Below are 18164 nucleotides of genomic sequence, written 5' to 3'. Positions count from 1 at the left end.
CATCTTGGAGTGGCAGCGGCTCTCAGAAGTAAAGATGGGAAGAGGATCACCAATCCCCCTAATTCTGCACCGACAAATAGTGGAGCAATATCAGAAAGGAGTTCGACAGTGTAAAATTGCAAAGAGTTTGAACATATCATCATCTACAGCGCATAATATCATCAAAAAGATTCAGAGAATCTGGAAGAATCTCTGTGCGTAAGGGTCAAGGCCGGAAAACCATACTGGGTGCCCATGATCTTCGGGCCCTTAGACGGCACTGCATCACATACAGGCATGCTTCTGTATTGGAAATCACAAAATGGGCTCAGGAATATTTCCAGAGAACATTATCTGTGAACACAATTCACCGTGCCATCCGCCGTTGCCAGCTAAAACTCTATAGTTCAAAGAAGAAGCCGTATCTAAACATGATCCAGAAGCGCAGACGTCTTCTCTGGGCCAAGGCTCATTTAAAAGGGACTGTGGCAAAGTGGAAAACTGTTCTGTGGTCAGACGAATCAAAATTTGAAGTTCTTTATGGAAATCAGGGACGCCGTGTCATTCGGACTAAAGAGGAGAAGGACGACCCGAGTTGTTATCAGCGCTCAGTTCAGAAGCCTGCATCTCTGATGGTATGGGGTTGCATTAGTGCGTGTGGCATGGGCAGCTTACACATCTGGAAAGACACCATCAATGCTGAAAGGTATATCCAGGTTCTAGAGCAACATATGCTCCCATCCAGACGACGTCTCTTTCAGGGAAGACCTTGCATTTTCCAACATGACAATGCCAAACCACATACTGCATCAATTACAGCATCATGGCTGCGTAGAAGAAGGGTCCGGGTACTGAACTGGCCAGCCTGCAGTCCAGATCTTTCACCCATAGAAAACATTTGGCGCATCATAAAACGGAAGATACGACAAAAAAGACCTAAGACAGTTGAGCAACTAGAATCCTACATTAGACAAGAATGGGTTAACATTCCTATCCCTAAACTTGAGCAACTTGTCTCCTCAGTCCCCAGACGTTTACAGACTGTTGTAAAGAGAAAAGGGGATGTCTCACAGTGGGAAACATGGCCTTTTTTGAGATGTGTTGTCGTCATGAAATGTAAAATCACCTAATTTTTCTCTTTAAATGATACATTTTCTCAGTTTAAACATTTGATATGTCATCTATGTTCTATTCTGAATAAAATATGGAATTTTGAAACTTCCACATCATTGCATTCCGTTTTTATTTACAATTTGTACTTTGTCCCAACTTTTTTGGAATCGGGGTTGTAGATGCTTTTAGACGGAGTAGTGACTTGACCAGATGCGGGTTAAGGATCTTAATTGAGGACCTGGTGGAGGAACCTGAGCACTATCAGGATACAAAGTCATGACGTTACGATCAGTATTTCAGAGTCCTGACCTCTGAGCCGGCGTTGCACAGTCTAGGGAGGTGTTTTGTGGGTGTGGCTTTGAAGTGTAAACTGAAGAGAGTGTATAAAACATAGTTAAATTGTATGTTTCAAAAGAGATGGTTTTATAATTGTGTAATTATGATCTGCTTCTCTAAAGTGTTTTGTGTGTGTGTGTTTCAGATCGCGCTGGCTGAGTGTTACTGCGTGCGCTCCCGCCGCGTGAACTCCCGTGCCTTCATACGAAACCCCTACATCTCCTCCCTCTACAAAGAGCTGGGCAGCTTCCTGTTTGGCTGCTGCATCGGCCAATCGCTGACCAACATGGCCAAGCTGAGCGTGGGCCGGCTCCGCCCCAACTTTTTAGCAGTGTGCAATGTGACGTACGCATCGCTGAACTGCTCCAAGGGCGATTATGTGGATAACGTGCAATGCAACAACGACCAGAAAGACGTGGAGGAGGCCAGGTGAGAGAGAGAGAGAGAGAGAGAATGTTTAATATGACTATATATAGTATATTTAACCATTATCCCATGAAATTGAGTCATACATGAGCTGATTGGCGATGAATTAAACACCAAAGATGCTTTGCTACAAGCAGAACCTGCAGGAGCAACTAAGGATGTGGAAGTTAAAGATCGAACTGGTGGAGTATTGTGATGTTCCTAGGGACCCCTTCCGCATCCTCAGCAGGCATCTCAGGGTCACAGGTGTTTCGCCCCTTAACCTGTACACCTCTCCTGAGTGGGGCGGCAAAGGCTAAGTTAGCCTTCACCTGCAGAAGGGGTCCAGCTACGATTCCTTGACAACCACAGCCACCTGGAACTGGTTTCGGCTACTGTGGCTATCTCCCTGATAGCCTTCCGCAGTTGCTTGGGATCAAGCCCAATCTTCTGCAGAAAACTGCGCAACGACGTTGCAGGGAAACCCCGAGCACCGACCTCGATTGGATAGAGGGTGGCATACCACCCGGCAAGGCTCGCCTCTTCCACTATGTCCTGGTACTTAGCCTTCTTTGCCTGGTGGGATATGGCTAGCCTGTCTTCCCAGGGAACAGTGAGTTCGGCTAGAATGATGGACTTTGAACTCCTAGAAAGAAGGATCATATCCGGTCGGAGGGTAGTTACCACGACCTTCTGAGGAAAGACCAACTTCTTCTTGAGATCCACGCGCAGCTCCCAATCTGTTGCACGGTGCAGCAGAGATGGTAGGTTATTAGGTCTTTTTCCCTTCGGAACCTTGCTGCCCTCTAAATGGAAGCCTGTGAATCTTGGTGGTGCTGGCGGCTGTTTGTTGACGTTGCCTCTCTGCAGTTCGACCCACTTAGCGACCTCGGTGAGGACTTTGTCGTGTCTCCACCTATAGCGCCCATCCGCGAGAGCTTTTGGGCAGCTGGTCAAAATGTGGTTCAGTGTGCAGAGGCTGGCACTGCACTGACTGCAGGATGCCTCCTGCTCCTTGCCCCAGATCTTCAAATTGCTTGGTGTGGGTAGGAGATCAGCCACAGCACGCAGCAGGAAGTTCAGCTTGCCTTGGTCAGTAGCCCACAACTCTTTCCAAGACAGTGGCCTCTCGAGCGCCTCTTCCCACTGCATCCAACGTGCCTGGGAGCCCAGCCCCACCGCTTTAATACGACGGTCTTCTTCGGCTGTCTCCCGGACCCTTTGCACCACCAAGTCCCTTCTATCTGGTGTGCTACTTTTCGCCCAGCTCTTGACGCTGTAGTTGCCGAGCCCTAGACGTCCCCGACACACAGCGCCCACGATTTCCCGATGCCTCCAGTAGGCTTCTGCTTCCTTCACCACTTCCAGGGGTTTCCACTTCCTGCCGCAGCTGATAGCGGTGTTGGCATGCCTGACTTTTGCGTCCTTGGAGAGTAAAAGCGTGCATGCTGCCCTTGCCTTGGTTGCCTTGAATTCTTCAACGACGGAGGAGCATGGTAAACAGAGTACTGATGACTTGCTGTCGAGGTTGACTGAGCTAAACGCTGGAGGGACACCCAGCCATTTCCGGATAAACCTGCTAAAGACTCTCTCCATTGCTTCTACCCTGGTTAGTGGGAAGTCATAAAGCATATAATCCGTGTATGACGAAATTGAGTGGAATAACTGTTTTATTCTATCCACTTTCACTAGATTTTGAGAAATGGAGCATTTTTATTTTTATGCTTTTGCAAATTCGTTAAATAAAAACTTCATACAAAACGTCCAACAAAATAATTTCCGTTTAGGCATTCTTCTTAAAAACCTATCGATGGCGGCACGAATTGACTTTAGTGCTGTTTTTTTGTAGAAGGCGCCGTCTTGCTGTCATGCTGTCGAGGTATAGAATAACTTTAGACATTTATTTAATTCTTCCTTGGACATTTCAGTTCCGTAATTTTCAAACTTCTTTGAGTTTTTGAACCAGTCTAAAAAAAATTCAACAAATACTAAAGGGGAACTGAAGTCATTCTGAAACTTGCTTTATTTCTTAATTAACGTGTTATTCAATGACGTTTTCGGTTTTAGTAACCTTATATCGTGACTCGTATTGGCAACTAATTGCAATTAAATATTATACTTATCGGCCTGTTCGGTTTTTAGCCGTGTTGAATTTAGTTCGTTTGGTCCACGGCAGGCGTCGCTTATCCGTGCGATCTTCACGAGACTTGTGCGAGACTTCGAAACGTTTAGTGTCAGCCAGGTGTCAGTGCCGCCATTTTGAAAACTGCTTTCCAAACGAAATATTGCACAAAAACGAGTTTAAATGACGATTACTGCCTACTTTTTTCAAACTTTCCTGATTGCTATCAAAACAAACAAAACTTCCGGCTTGATTACATCAGCATTCGAAAGAGGGCGTGTGCGTCTTTTGACGACGTTGGCAGATGTTGGTCACTTTGATTTCCGCTGTACGTTTTACTTCCGTCCTACGATGTCTCGCACAGGTCTCAGCGAATCTCTTTTATGGCCATTGCTTTGACATATGGACTGATATATTACAGAGCATATTTCAAACACTCAGAACTTGCTATAGCAGCGAGAAAATAGCAATCAGAAATGCATTCCGATATTTAATGAAATTAGATAAATAGAATTTTGATCATAAAAAAATTGGCCTTCAGTTCTTCTTTAATGCTTAAAGATGAAGAATGTAAACAAACCGGCAGCAAAATGACGGGAGCAATTTGTGAAAAATGCAATAATAATAATAATAATAATTATTATTATTATTATTGAAAAATAAACGATACATTCTTACCATCAAATACTTTCATTCCATATTTCGTTTATTTTTTATTTTTTCTGTATTTTCAGGGTTTTGTTTTTGAGTAGAGTTTTTTTCATCCTCGGTTGCTTCAGCAACACGCTCTGCCATTTTGTTTTTCTCTACTCACGGTATATGAGCTGATATTCTAGTAATAGTCAGTCAGAGCGCATGATTGCTCATATTGAGTGAATTTGAATAGAATATTCTCCTTATATAGACACAGTGGACTCAATTCCATTAAATGTAACAATAAATGGATAAAAAGTACAGCATGTCATTCTTTAATACATAAAATACAGTGGTGCTTGAAAGTTTGTGAACCCTTTAGAATTTTCTATATTTCTGCATAAATATGACCTAAAACATCATCAGATTTTCACACAAGTCCTAAAAGTAGATAAAGAGAACCCAGTTAAACAAATGAGACAAAAATATTATACTTGGTCATTTATTTATTGAGGAAAATGATCCAATATTACATATCTCTAAGTGGCAAAAGTATGTGAACCTTTGCTTTCAGTATCTGGTGTGACCCCCTTGTGCAGCAATAACTGCAACTAAACGTTTGCGGTAACTGTTGATCAGTCCTGCACACCGGCTTGGAGGAATTTTAGCTCATTCCTCCATACAGAACAGCTTCAACTCTGGGATGTTGGTGGGTTTCCTCACATGAACTGCTCGCTTCAGGTCCTTCCACAACATTTCGATTGGATTAAGGTCAGGACTTTGACTTGGCCATTCCAAAACATTAACTTTATTCTCCTTTAACCATTCTTTGGTAGAACGACTTGTGTGCTTAGGGTTGTTGTCTTGCTGCATGACCCACCTTCTCTTGAGATTCAGTTCATGGACAGATGTCCTGACATTTTCCTTTAGAATTCGCTGGTATAATTCAGAATTCATTGTTCCATCAATGATGGCAAGCCGTCCTGGCCCAGATGCAGCAAAACAGGCCCAAACCGTGATACTACCACCACCATGTTTCACAGATGGGATAAGGTTCTTATGCTGGAATGCAGTGTTTTCCTTTCTCCAAACATAACGCTTCTCATTTAAACCAAAAAGTTCTAGTTTGGTCTCATCCATCCACAAAACATTTTTCCAATAGCCTTCTGGCTTGTCCACGTGATCTTTAGCAAACTGCAGATGTACAGCAATGTTCTTTTTGGAGCGCAGTGGCTTTCTCCTTGCAACCCTGCCATGCACACCATTGTTGTTCAGTGTTCTCCTGATGGTGGACTCATGAACATTAACATTGGCCAATGTGAGAGAGGCCTTCAGTTGCTGAGAAGTTACCCTGGGGTCCTTTGTGACCTCGCCGACTATTACACACTTTGCTCTTGGAGTGATCTTTGTTGGTCGACCACTCCTGGGGAGGGTAACAATGGTCTTGAATTTCCTCCATTTGTACACAATCTGTCTGACTGTGGATTGGTGGAGTCCAAACTCTTTAGAGATGGTTTTGTAACCTTTTCCAGCCTGATGAGCATCAACAACGCTTTTTCTGAGGTCCTCAGAAATCTCCTTTGTTCATGTCATGATACACTTCCACAAACATGTGTTGTGAAGCTCAGACTTTGATAGATCCCTGTTCTTTAAATAAAACAGGGTGCCCACTCACACCTGATTGTCATCCCATTGATTGAAAACACCTGACTCTAATTTCACCTTCAAATTAACTGCTAATCCTAGAGGTTCACATACTTTTACCACTCACAGATATGTAATATTGGATCATTTTCCTCAATAAATAAATGACCAAGTATAATATGTTTTTCCCATTTGTTTAACTGGGTTCTCTTTATTTTCTTTTAGGACTTGTGTGAAAATCTGATGATGTTTTGGGTCATATTTATGCAGAAATATAGAAAATTCGAAAGGGTTCACAAACTTTCAAGCACCACTGTACATATACTCTATGCAAACTCCTGAGGTATAAGTGGAATAAAACACATGCCGCTACAGGAAAATAATCAACTTTACACTGGTAACAGTAACTTCACCACCACCAATATCACATTATCACTGATTAATTTCCTCTAACAGAAGAGCACGAAGTGTGTTATTCCACATATAGCAGCTGTATGATTAAAAAATAGACCAAATCATGAAAAAGAGTGTATAACAGCGTCAAGACTCTTTGTTAGGCTTTTTAATTGTTGCGTCTTAGAAATATGAGTGTTGATGTAGAACAGATGTGCGTGAGATGTACGTGATGATGTGCAGATGTCAGGGTGGGACTGCTGGCACAAGAGAACTTCAGTGTATACATTGTTTCCCGCTTTTTCCTCTTTTACAGGAAATCCTTTTTCTCAGGCCACGCCTCTTTCGCCATGTACACAATGCTTTACCTTGCTGTGAGTACACACACACACACACACACACACACACACACACACACACAAAGAAACATCCGTGAACAGATATTTAGCCAACAGCTGTAGCTGAGCTTTAATTACAGAGCATCCTGGCTCGGCTGCGCTGATGAGATTTACCGCTGTAGGCCTCCAGTGCTGCCATATGGGAGGCTGCCAAAAATGTCTGTTTCTCACTCTGGCTCACAAATAAACATGCAAAAACACACACACACACACACACACACACACACACACACACACACACACACACACACACAGAGTGAAAGGAAAAAGGTCTGAGAACGGCACATCCCCAAAGGCATCTTGTTTCAAATGAAAGAGAAAGGCCAAAGACAAGACGAAAAAAGAGAAAGCTCTCCAAAGGTTGGATGAATAGATGGAGAGAGAGAGAGAGAGAGAGAGAGAGAGAGGACAGAGGAAGCCTTGTTTAGTTATGGGTTGGGCTGTCGAGCGTAGAGATGGGAGGAGGGACTTGGCCTGCTGAGAGATGGACAGGCTTCTTTCACAACTGACCCCTTCTCTCTCTCTCTCTCTCTTTCTCCCTATCTATTTTCCTTTTCTCAGTCTGCATTTATCTCTTTCTTTTTGTCGCTGTTCTCTCTCTCGTTGTCTAACTGTCATTCTGTCTCTGCTCTTTATCTTTCTTTTTCTCTCTTTCTTTTTCTCTGTCTGTATTTCTCCCTATCTGTTTTTCTCTTTCTTGATCTGCATCTCTCTCTCTCTTTCTTTCAGTCTCTGTTCTCTCTCTCCCTGTCTATCTCTCATTCTGTCTCTGCTCTTTATCTTTCTTTTTCTCTCTCACTTTCTGCTCTCTCTCTCTCTCTGTCACTCTGTCTATTTCTCTATAACTCTTTCCGTCCCTCTGCTGTTTCTCTTTCACTTCCTTTCTCTCTCTCTCTCTGATTCTCCCTATCTATTTTTCTCTTTCTCGAGCTGTATATCTCTCTCTCTTTCTGTCTCTTTCCCTCAGTCTCTGCACCTCTTTCTTTCTGTTCCTTTCTCTCTCTCTTTCATTCTCTTTTCTCTCTCTCTCCCTGTCTAGCTCTCATTGTCTCTGCTCTTTATCTTTCTTTTTCTCTCTCACTCTCTGCTCTCTCTCTCTCTCTCTGTCTGTTACTCTGTCTATTTCTCTATAACTCTTTCCGTCCCTCTGCTGTTTCTCTTTCACTTCCTTTCTCTCTCTCTCTCTGATTCTCCCTATCTATTTTTCTCTTTCTCGAGCTGTATCTCTCTCTCTCTCTTTCTGTCTCTTTCCCTCAGTCTCTGCACCTCTTTCTTTCTGTCCCTTTCTCTCTCTCTCTTTCATTCTCTTTTCTCTCTCTCTCCCTGTCTATATCTTATTCTGTCTCTGCTCTTTACCTTTCTTTTTCTCTCTCACTCTCTGTTCTTTCTCTCTCTCTGTCACTCTGTCTATTTCTCTATAACTCTTTCCGTCCCTCTGCTGTTTCTCTTTCACTTCCTGTCTCTCTCTCTCTCTGATTCTCCCTATCTATTTTTCTCTTTCTCGAGCTGTATCTCTCTCTCTCTCTTTCTGTCTCTTTCCCTCAGTCTCTGCACCTCTTTCTTTCTGTCCCTTTCTCTCTCTTTCATTCTCTCTTTTCTCTCTCTCTCCCTGTCTAGCTCTCATTCTGTCTCTGCTCTTTATCTTTCTTTTTCTGTCTCTCTCTCTGTTACTCTGTCCATTTCTCTATAACTCTTTCCATCCCTCTGTTGTTTCTCTTTAGCTTTCTGTCTCTGCTCTCTCTCTCTCTCTCTCTCTCTCTGTCTCTGATGGAGAGGGAAAAGGGAAAAATGATGTGAGGCTCACCCACGCTGACACTCAACTACACTCAAATCTGCCTTTCACCATCTCTCTCTCTCTCTCTCTCAATTCTTCTCTTTCTTTTCCTCCCTCCTGCGCTCTGCGCCAGTCATGTGTCAGGAGGTGGCTGTGATTTTGGGAAATCTGAAAATGAGCCGTTTTCTTCCATTCTTTTTGCCCATCCATTCACGGGTTCATGTCTCCGGTCCGGGCGGGAGAGCTGCGGTGCTGATTGGAGAGAGAGAGAGAGAGAGGTGGGAAGAAGGGGATGGGGTTATAGCTGATGAAGGACCCTCTGAAATCGGGTCTCAGGCTCTTTATCGTGCACGCCTTAGCTGGCCTTCTGCGCTGTTGCAAAGAGAAAGTATTGGCACCCTTCTGAGCCTGTCGATCACCATGTAGCATTAAATAGGTGCCAATATGTTATCCATAGCAATATGCGGACTACAGCGAGGAACTGTACATGTACTGAGTGACCTGACTGGTAGGTGAAGCTGATAAAGTGTTGTGGAGAGGTTAAGTGCTCATTTGGATTTAGTTTCAGCTAATGGATACATTTTCCCAGATGAACAACAAGTGCAGCAGGAAATATCTTTGTGCAGGAACTCTCACTTCCATTCCATACACACCCTACAGTACGTGTTGTACTAGTGCGAATACAGACCTACAACTGATATCGAGTGAAAATATCATGGAAAATGTCAAAATTATTTAATAATTCTTATGATGAGGTCAGGAGAAAAAGACATATCAGATTATTCAACCTATTCTCTTGTTCTGCTGGTGGTTAAGATCACTTTGTTGATTTTAAGCAACATTACGACATCTGACAACGTGAAATTAGCGGAAATGTTTAGAAATAGCCCCCAGATTACACTTTTTGCTTTTGGTAATTGTTAGACTTTTTAACAAGTGTTGCCAGGCAAAACAAACCTCGCCCGACAGCACTTATTTTATACCTATGTGTTGATAATGGTAATATTTCTCAATCATCAGATGTCAGGTTATAGTCCTATGAAAATCCATGACCGTTTCAAAGTCATTCAAGGTCATAGGTTATGGCGGCAACTGAAAGCCCATATGACACGTCTTACCGGCATATGTTGATAATAGTAAACATCTAGCAATCATGAACCATTTTAAAGTTATAGCCCTTTGAAAACCCATGACCTTCAGTTTGACCTTTTAAGGTCACTCAAGGTCAAACATCATGGTGCCAAATGAAAGGCCATATGGCACTTTCTGTAAGTTGATAAGGGTAAATATCTGTCTACCATCAACCGTTTTCAAGTTACAGCCCTCTGAAAATCCTTGACCTTGAGTTTGACCTTTCATGGTCACTCAAGGTCAAAGGTTGTGGTGCCAAATGAAAGCCCATATGGGAGTTCCTATATGCTCATAATAGTAAACATCTGTCTATCGGCAACCGTTTTTGAGTTATAATGGAAAATGTTATTTTAACCGAAAGGTTGACCTTTCCGGTGAGCTTGACCTTCACCTTGACCCAATTTCCCCCGAAATTTAATCAGGTTATCTACGGACCATTGCCCACCTACCCTAAAAATTTGAAGTCAATCGGTGCAACCGTCTAGACGTTAGATTGTTAACAGACAGACGCACAAACAAACAAACCACATTGATTACAATACCTCGCCCTGCTGACTCTGTCGCGGACGACGTAATAACGGTAAACTTCACACAACTCTAATATCACAAGCCAAATAAAACAGTATGAAATTGAATTATATGAAATGTCTTCCAACAGGCTGGACATTTTCTTTGTCATCCTGTCTGGCTTGTCAGTGACTGGATTTCTCATCTCATCTCATTATCTCTAGCTGCTTTATCCTGTTCTACAGGGTCGCAGGCAAGCTGGAGCCTATCCCAGCTGACTACGGGCGAAAGGCGGGGTACACCCTGGACAAGTTGCCAGGTCATCACAGGGCCGACACATAGACACAGACAACCATTCACACTCACGCTCAATTTAGAGTCACCAGTTAACCTAACCTGCATGTCTTTGGACTGTGGGGGAAACCGGAGCACCCGGAGGAAACCCACGCGGACACGGGGAGAACATGCAAACTCCGCACAGAAAGGCCCTCGCCGGCCATGGGGCTCGAACCCGGACCTTCTTGCTGTGAGGCGACAGCGCTAACCACTACACCACCGTGCCGCCTGTGACTGGATTTAACACACAAAAAAAGAATGAATAAATCAAAGTCAGGAATGCTCTGGCAAAAACGCATCAACTCATCATTCGACTTCAGTTTACTGCTGAAACTTTAAAAAAAACACTTCACTTCGACCAACAATCTGTTCCCTCCAGCTGGTTTCAGTAATGAGCTCATGTCTAATTCAGATTCAGTCCAAAATTATTTATAATAAAAAGCGTCCGAGGTGCAAATCAAACTTTCGCGAGGGTTGTGAGCAACTAAAACCACTTCCTCAAGCATAAGATTGCACAGTGCCTGTGGCTTCGTTTTAGCTATCATGAATCATATCCTCTCTCACGTACAGTGTTTGTCCACGGGCATTAGCCAGCTACCACATGCACAACACAGCGAGGCCTACGCAAGACACATGCTCTGTTTTTAGGCAATTACGTATTTTATTCTGTGAAGCCACATGTACAGAATGTCATTTCGGCAACAAGGATGATGAAATCATGGTGTGAGTCATTTAGTTAAAAATTAGCAAATGCTTTCAGTCCATTTACCCAAACGTTTCCTGTCTACGATGAAATGTGAAGACGTCAGTGAATGTCAGGATGCACATTACGCACTGGATGTCAGTCACAACCCTAATGCAATTTCTGCTATTTTTATTTGGCAGATGAAAAATATAATTCATACATCCGTGCATGTACTGGCATTGCTTTTACACTATGCAGCCATGACATTAATATATTTAATATAGATACAGATATGCAGATATATAAAACTCACATCTCATCACAAAGACTTCTGCCATCTTGGAATTTTGGAGATCACATGGCAATCATATGACAAACTACGTTTTCCAGTAAAAATGCTGTTATTATTCTTACAAAGACTCCTGCCACCCAGCACACAAACTGTTCACTCTCCTGCCCTCTGGAAAGCGCTACAGGAGCCTTCAGACCAAAACCACCAGGTTCAGGAACAGTTTTTTCCTTCAGCTGTCTCACTGCTGAACTCCGCCCCCCCACGGTCCCCCCCTCCACACACACACACTCACACACTCACCAACATCCCCCCCGAACAAACTGAATTGATTTGAACTGACTTCGCTGCAAGGGGTGGCACGGTGGTGTAGTGGTTAGCGCTGTCACCTCACAGCAAGAAGGTCCGGGTTCGAGCCCCGTGGCCGGCGAGGGCCTTTCTGTGTGGAGTTTGCATGTTCTCCCCGTGTCCGTGTGGGTTTCCTCTGGGTGCTCCGGTTTCCCCCACAGTCCAAAGACATGCAGGTTAGGTTAACTGGTGGCTCTAAATTGACCATGAGTGTGAATGGTTGTCTATGTGTGTCAGCCCGTGTACCCTGCCTCTCATCCATAGTCAGCTGGGATAGGCTCCAGCTTTCCTGCGACCCTGTAGGACAGGATAAGCGGCTACAGATAATGGATGGATGGATGACTTCACTGCACTATCACTATTTGCACTACTGTTTATTCATACTGTGTTTTGTATATACTGCAAATATCTATATCATATCATACCATAGTATATTCATATTGCATGTTTGTACATACTGTAAATACCTATCATATCATTATACCATTCCATACCCTGTAATTTCTGTACATTTATATTTGTATATTATACATGTTATTTACTGCTATGCACTTCTGGTTAGATGCAATCTGCATTTCGTTGTCTTGTACCTGTGACATGTACAATGACAAGGTTTAATCTAATCTAATCTAATCTAATCTAATCTAATCTAATCTAATCTAATCTAATGTATTGTTTGTGATGGTGGTGGTGGTAGTGGCAGTAATAGTGGTAGACGTAGTAGTAGTATTGGTGGTGATAGGAGTCGTGGTAGAAGTGGTGGTAGTAGTAGTTGTGGTAGTGATGGTAGTGGAAGTAGTATTGGTAGTGGTAGTGATGTTGGTGGTGATAGTAGTAATACTGGTAGTAGTGATGGTAGTGGTAGAAGTAGTGGTGGTAGTGATAGTAGTGATGGTGGTGGTAGTGATGATAGTGGTAGTAGTATTGCTAGTGGTAGTGATGGTGGTGGTGGTAGTAGTGGTGGTAGCGGTAGAAGTAGTGGTGGTAGTGATGGGAGTGGTAGTAGTGATGGTGGTGGTGGTAGTAGTAGTACTGCTGGTGGTGGTAGAAGTGGTTGTAGTAGTAGTAGTAGCAGTGGTACTAGCGGTAGTGATGGTAGTGGTAGTATTGGTGATAGTAGTAGTAGTAGCAGTAGTGATGGTAGTGGTAGTAGTATTGGTAGTGGTAGTGATGGTGGTGGTGGTAGTAGTAGTAGTGGTAGTGATGGTGGTAGTAGTAGCATTGGTAGTGGTAGTAGCAATAGTGATGGTAGTGGTAGTAGTATTGGTAGTGGTAGTGATGGTGGTGGTAGTAGTAGTATTGGTAGTGATGGTGGTAGTAGTAGTAGTGGTAGTGATGGTGGTAGTAGTAGTATTGGTAGTGGTAGTAGCAGTAGTGATGGTAGTGGTGGTGGTAGTAGTAGTATTGGTAATGGTAGTGATGGTAGTAATAATAGTATTGGTAGTGGTAGTGATGGTGGTGGTGGTAGTAGTAGTGGTAGTGATGGTGGTAGTAGTAGTATTGGTAGTGGTAGTAGCAGTAGTGATGGTAGTGGTGGTGGTAGTAGTAGTGTTGGTAATGGTAGTGATGGTAGTAATAATAGTATCGGTAGTGGTAGTAGCGGTAGTGATGGTAATGGTGGTAGTAGTAGTAGTGGTAGTGATAGTAGTGGTAGTAGTATTGGTAGTGGTAGTAGCGGTAGTAGTAGTAGTATTGCTGGTGGTGGTAGAAGTGGTAGTAGTGGTAGTAGCAGCAGTGGTAGTAGCGGTAGTGATGGTAGTGGTAGTATTGGTGGTAGTAGTAGTAGCAGTAGTGATGGTAGAGGTACTGTAGTAGTATTGGTAGTGGTAGTGATGGTGGTGGTGGTAGTAGTAGTAGTAGTGATGGTGGTGGTGGTGGTAGTAGTGATGGTGGTGGTAGTAGTAGTATTGGTAGTAGTAGTAGCGGTAATGATGGTAGTGGTAGTAGTAGTGCTAGAAGTGGTGGTAGTAGTAGTAGTATTGGTACTGTAGTAGCAGTAGTGATGGTAGTGGTAGTGACTGTAGTAGTAGTATTGGTAGTGGTAGTAGCAGTAGTAATGGTAGTGGTGGTGGTAGTAGTAGTATTGTTAGTGGTAGTAGCAGTACTGATGGTAGTGGTAGTGACTAGTAGTAGTATTGGTAGTGGTAGTAGCAGTAGTGATGGTAGTGGTGGTGGTAGTGATGGTAGTAATAGTATTATTGGTAGTGGTAGTAGCAGTAGAAGTAGTAGTAGTAATGATGGTAGTGGTAGTAACAGTAGTAGTAGCATTGGTAGTGGTAATAGCAGTAGTGATAGTAGTGGTAGAAGTGGTGGTAGTAGTAGCAGCAGTAGTGATGGTAGTGGTAGTAACACTGGTAGTGGTAGTGATGGTAGTGGTAGTAACACTGGTAGTGGTAGTGATGGTAGTGGTAGTAGTGGTAGAAGTAGTGGTATTATTACAGTGAAATTATCAGAGACGAAATATTATCTTTTTAATGAATTTGAAATTACATTGACTTTTAATTGGTCGGGGGTGGGGGTCTAGTCCCCACATTTTCTCCCTAGTTTTCTCCTTAGTCTTTGCCAGTTTCCCCACCAGCCAGTTCTCCCCTATCAAACAACAGCTCCCTCCCACCCAGAGAGCACCATTTTGCTCTTTTGGACTCCCAGCCACTGATATACTGTATATAGCATAGAATTTTCGCTGATATCTCCAGATGATAGTTTTTCTAAAGTTTTTTGTGTGTGTGCTTATCAAGTTGCCAAAAGACATGGGCTCAACTGACTTTCAATTGACTTTCAATGACTTCCTGTCTGTGTGTCTCAGTTCTACCTTCAGGCGCGGTTCTCGTGGCGCGGTGCGAGACTGTTGCGGCCGCTGCTGCAGTTCCTGCTGGTGATGCTAGCCCTGTACACCGGGCTCTCCCGGATCTCAGACTACCGCCATCATCCCTCGGACGTCCTCACCGGCTTCCTGCAGGGAGGAATCACTGCGTACTGGGTGGTACGAGACCCTCACTGTCCTTTTCGCATTTATGTTTACATTTCCATCTTCGTGTGTGTTTTTAGGTCTCATCTCTCCCTGTGTGTCTTGTTTGCAGGCGTTCCATATCTCCTCCATGTTTAAAACGTGTCCCGCAGACCGCTCTCCCACTAGTCTCTCCCTGGACAGCCCTCTGTCTCTGTCCAGCCGGCAGACAGAGTGCTAGCATCCGTCCTGGGACGCGCGGACACACGGCGCTGCCTTCACGTGGACCGAACCGAACGATGTCAGATGATGGACATGAGAGAGAGTCGGTGAGGAGGAAGAGGAGAAGGAGGATGTCCAGAGGAAGAATCGGAAGAATGTGTTCACGTCCATACTCACATACACACACCGACCCACTGCCTACAAGTCCTGCATAAATAAGATATATAATACAGATATTATTGTTTTTTTTTTGTTTTGTCTTTTATGTGAGCCTTGTGTATATTTTACTTCAAATCCAGTAAATATATATAGACGAAGCTGCTAATAATTGTATTATTCCGTAGTGACACTTATACAGGAGCCTCTGTGGAGGAAGTGGGGAATCCACAGGTCAATCGCCTGCAGCTTATTGGAGCAATGCCACTTTCACAGGCAGATGTACTGACCAATCACAAGAGTTCTGTGGTTACAACCGATGTTGGGCTTCATTTATCAAACTGCATACAAATAAATTTATTTCTAACTCGCTCGCAGGAGCATTTCCACGAGAAATTTGGTGTTTAGGAAAATCCAGTTCGATAATCGTATCATTATCCGAGAGTTACCGCCATCTTATACACGCTGTATATTACACCGTCAAGTTTAAATCACGTATTTATTTCAGTTACATACACTCAGTCTCTTCGTCTTCATTCGATCAGAAAGCAACTCCAAAATATAACCCATAAATTAAGATAAATCGGACTAGCCGATTAATTATGACAAAAGTAATAGCGCCCTATGTATAGATGACGCGCTGTAACGACTGAGCCGCATCACTGAGCGATTAAAGCAGGTGCTCTTTCGCCATTTTGTCATTTGTCAGCTCTCTGTGAGCCTTTTATGGATATTTGTGGGTGTGGCTAAATGTAAATGTTCTGTAAACACACTTGGTGATTTATCGCTTATATACTGTATGAGCATGAAAAAAAGTCACGAAAACGTTTGTAAAACAACACTACTTAAAGATTGATAAATGAGGCCCAATGGATAAGGGTGCAATAAGCCCGTTACACTTTTATCTTCTTTTCTTTGCTTTTGTATTTCTTTTATAGTTTTCTTTTATTACCTTTTTCTACTTTGCTTTCTTTATTTCATTTTATTCTTTCAGTTTCTTTTATTTTGCTGATATGTTTCCTTTCTTTTTTTTGTTTTATTAATTCTAACTTTTTTCTCTTTAGTTTGTATTTTTCTTTATTCTTTTATTTTTTCTGTCCTTAATTTATTTCCCTTTCCTGTCCTTTAACATTTCTTTTCCTCTTGTGCATTTCATTATTGATTACATGGCAAAGTCCAATCTTGAGACAAGATATTTCTTTCTTTCTTTCTTTCTTTCTTGCGAGGTAGCCGTGTGACTGAAATGAAACGAGACCGCTCTCGCTCCCTCCTGCCTCCATGTCTCGGTGGTGTCGAGCAGGCAGACCACTGCACACTAGCAACCTGCTCGAACCTTTGGCACTTCAGCTGCAGGACTGAACTCTGAAACTCTAGCACATGGTATTCCAGTGGTCTCATTTCAACAGTGTTTATTTCCTCTTACTGTGGTCAGCCAATCACCTTCTCCCAGTTTTACAAGGTGGTAATTATTCATAGTATAAACATATGTAAATCATTTTATAAAGAAAGAAAACTATCCAGAGTTTGCAAATGTATTAGCGCTGTTGTGTTTATATGCGTGCAAGATGCTTGTATTGTATAAATAGTGACTGAGCCAGAGGTATTGTATTGTCAGAAAGCTATATTTTATGTTTATAGTTTTATAAACGTTTTGTTTATTTTGTCTGTGAAAGTCCCTGAGGCTAAAATAACCACTGTATTAATAAACCAAACCAATAAAACGAATGTGCAACTATTAGCTCTGGCTGTGAGGCAATGTCTGGGTTTTATTGGAGCTAATATTGGTTTGCTTCAGCAATTTCAACAAATTTGAATAATAAATGTTGTAAAGTTAGAAAATAAAGACTAAAAGTTGAGTATCAAGACTGTAAAAATGTATTTAAAACAAGCAAATAAATGCTGTAAGAATAGAAAATAATACTGTAACGTTGCAACAACAAAACAGAAAAACTCGGGATGGTCTGGAAAATGCAAATAAAAAAAGAAACCAGTCATTTCTAAATTTACTTTGACTTGTATTTCATTGCAGACAGAATGAACCCCAGATATTTCATGTTTTGTTGGTCAACTTCATTTCATTTGTTAATATACACTGTCTTGCAAAAGTATTCATCCCCCTTGGTGTTTGTCTTGTTTTGTCGCATTACAAACTGGAATTAAAATGGATTGTTGGAGGGTTAGCACCATTTGATTTACACAACATGCCTACCACTTTAAAGGTGCAAATTGTTTTTTTTTTGTGACACAAACAATAATTAAGATGGAAAAAAAAGCAGAAATCCGGAGTGTGCATACAGTAGGTATTCACCCCCTTTCGTACGAAACCCCTAAATAAGATCTGGTCCAACCAATTCACTTCATAAGTCACATAATTAGTTGATTAAGATCCACCTATGTGCAATCAAAGTGTCACATGATCTGTCACATGATGTCTGTATAAATCAACCTGTTCTGGAAGGACCCTGACTCTGCAACACTACCAAGCAAGCAACATGAAAACCAAGGAGCCTCCAAACAGGTCAGAGACAAAGCTGTGGAGAAGTATAGATCAGGGTTGGGGTATAAAAAATATCCCAAACTTTGAATATCCCACAGAGCACCGTTAAATCCATTATAGCAAAATGGAAAGAATATGGCACCACTACAAACCTGACAAGAGAAGGCCACCCACCAAAACTCACAGACCGGGCAAGGAGGGCATTAATCAGAGATGCAACAAAGACACCAAAGATAACACTGAAGTAGC

At 42.5% G+C, this 18164-nt stretch overlaps 1 protein-coding gene across 1 annotated transcript in view; it reads left to right on the top strand.

The window, feature by feature from the left end:
• The window catches only part of ppap2d (phosphatidic acid phosphatase type 2D), a 109944-nt gene extending 92788 nt beyond the window's left edge, over window positions 1-17156 (top strand). Inside the window, exons 3-6 of the mRNA XM_060942477.1 lie at window positions 1574-1857; window positions 6942-6999; window positions 14900-15076; window positions 15174-17156. Of these exons, the coding sequence (XP_060798460.1) occupies window positions 1574-1857; window positions 6942-6999; window positions 14900-15076; window positions 15174-15281 (627 nt within the window). The 3' untranslated portion in view covers window positions 15282-17156. The remainder of the gene's footprint in view (window positions 1-1573; window positions 1858-6941; window positions 7000-14899; window positions 15077-15173) is intronic.
• Window positions 17157-18164: the final 1008 nt, after the last annotated feature.

This window comes from Neoarius graeffei, chromosome 16, assembly GCF_027579695.1.
Source record: "Neoarius graeffei isolate fNeoGra1 chromosome 16, fNeoGra1.pri, whole genome shotgun sequence".
In the NCBI taxonomy this organism is placed as follows: domain Eukaryota; kingdom Metazoa; phylum Chordata; class Actinopteri; order Siluriformes; family Ariidae; genus Neoarius; species Neoarius graeffei.
Note: the sequence above shows the minus strand (reverse complement) of the source record. Positions and strands in the feature narration are given on the sequence as shown.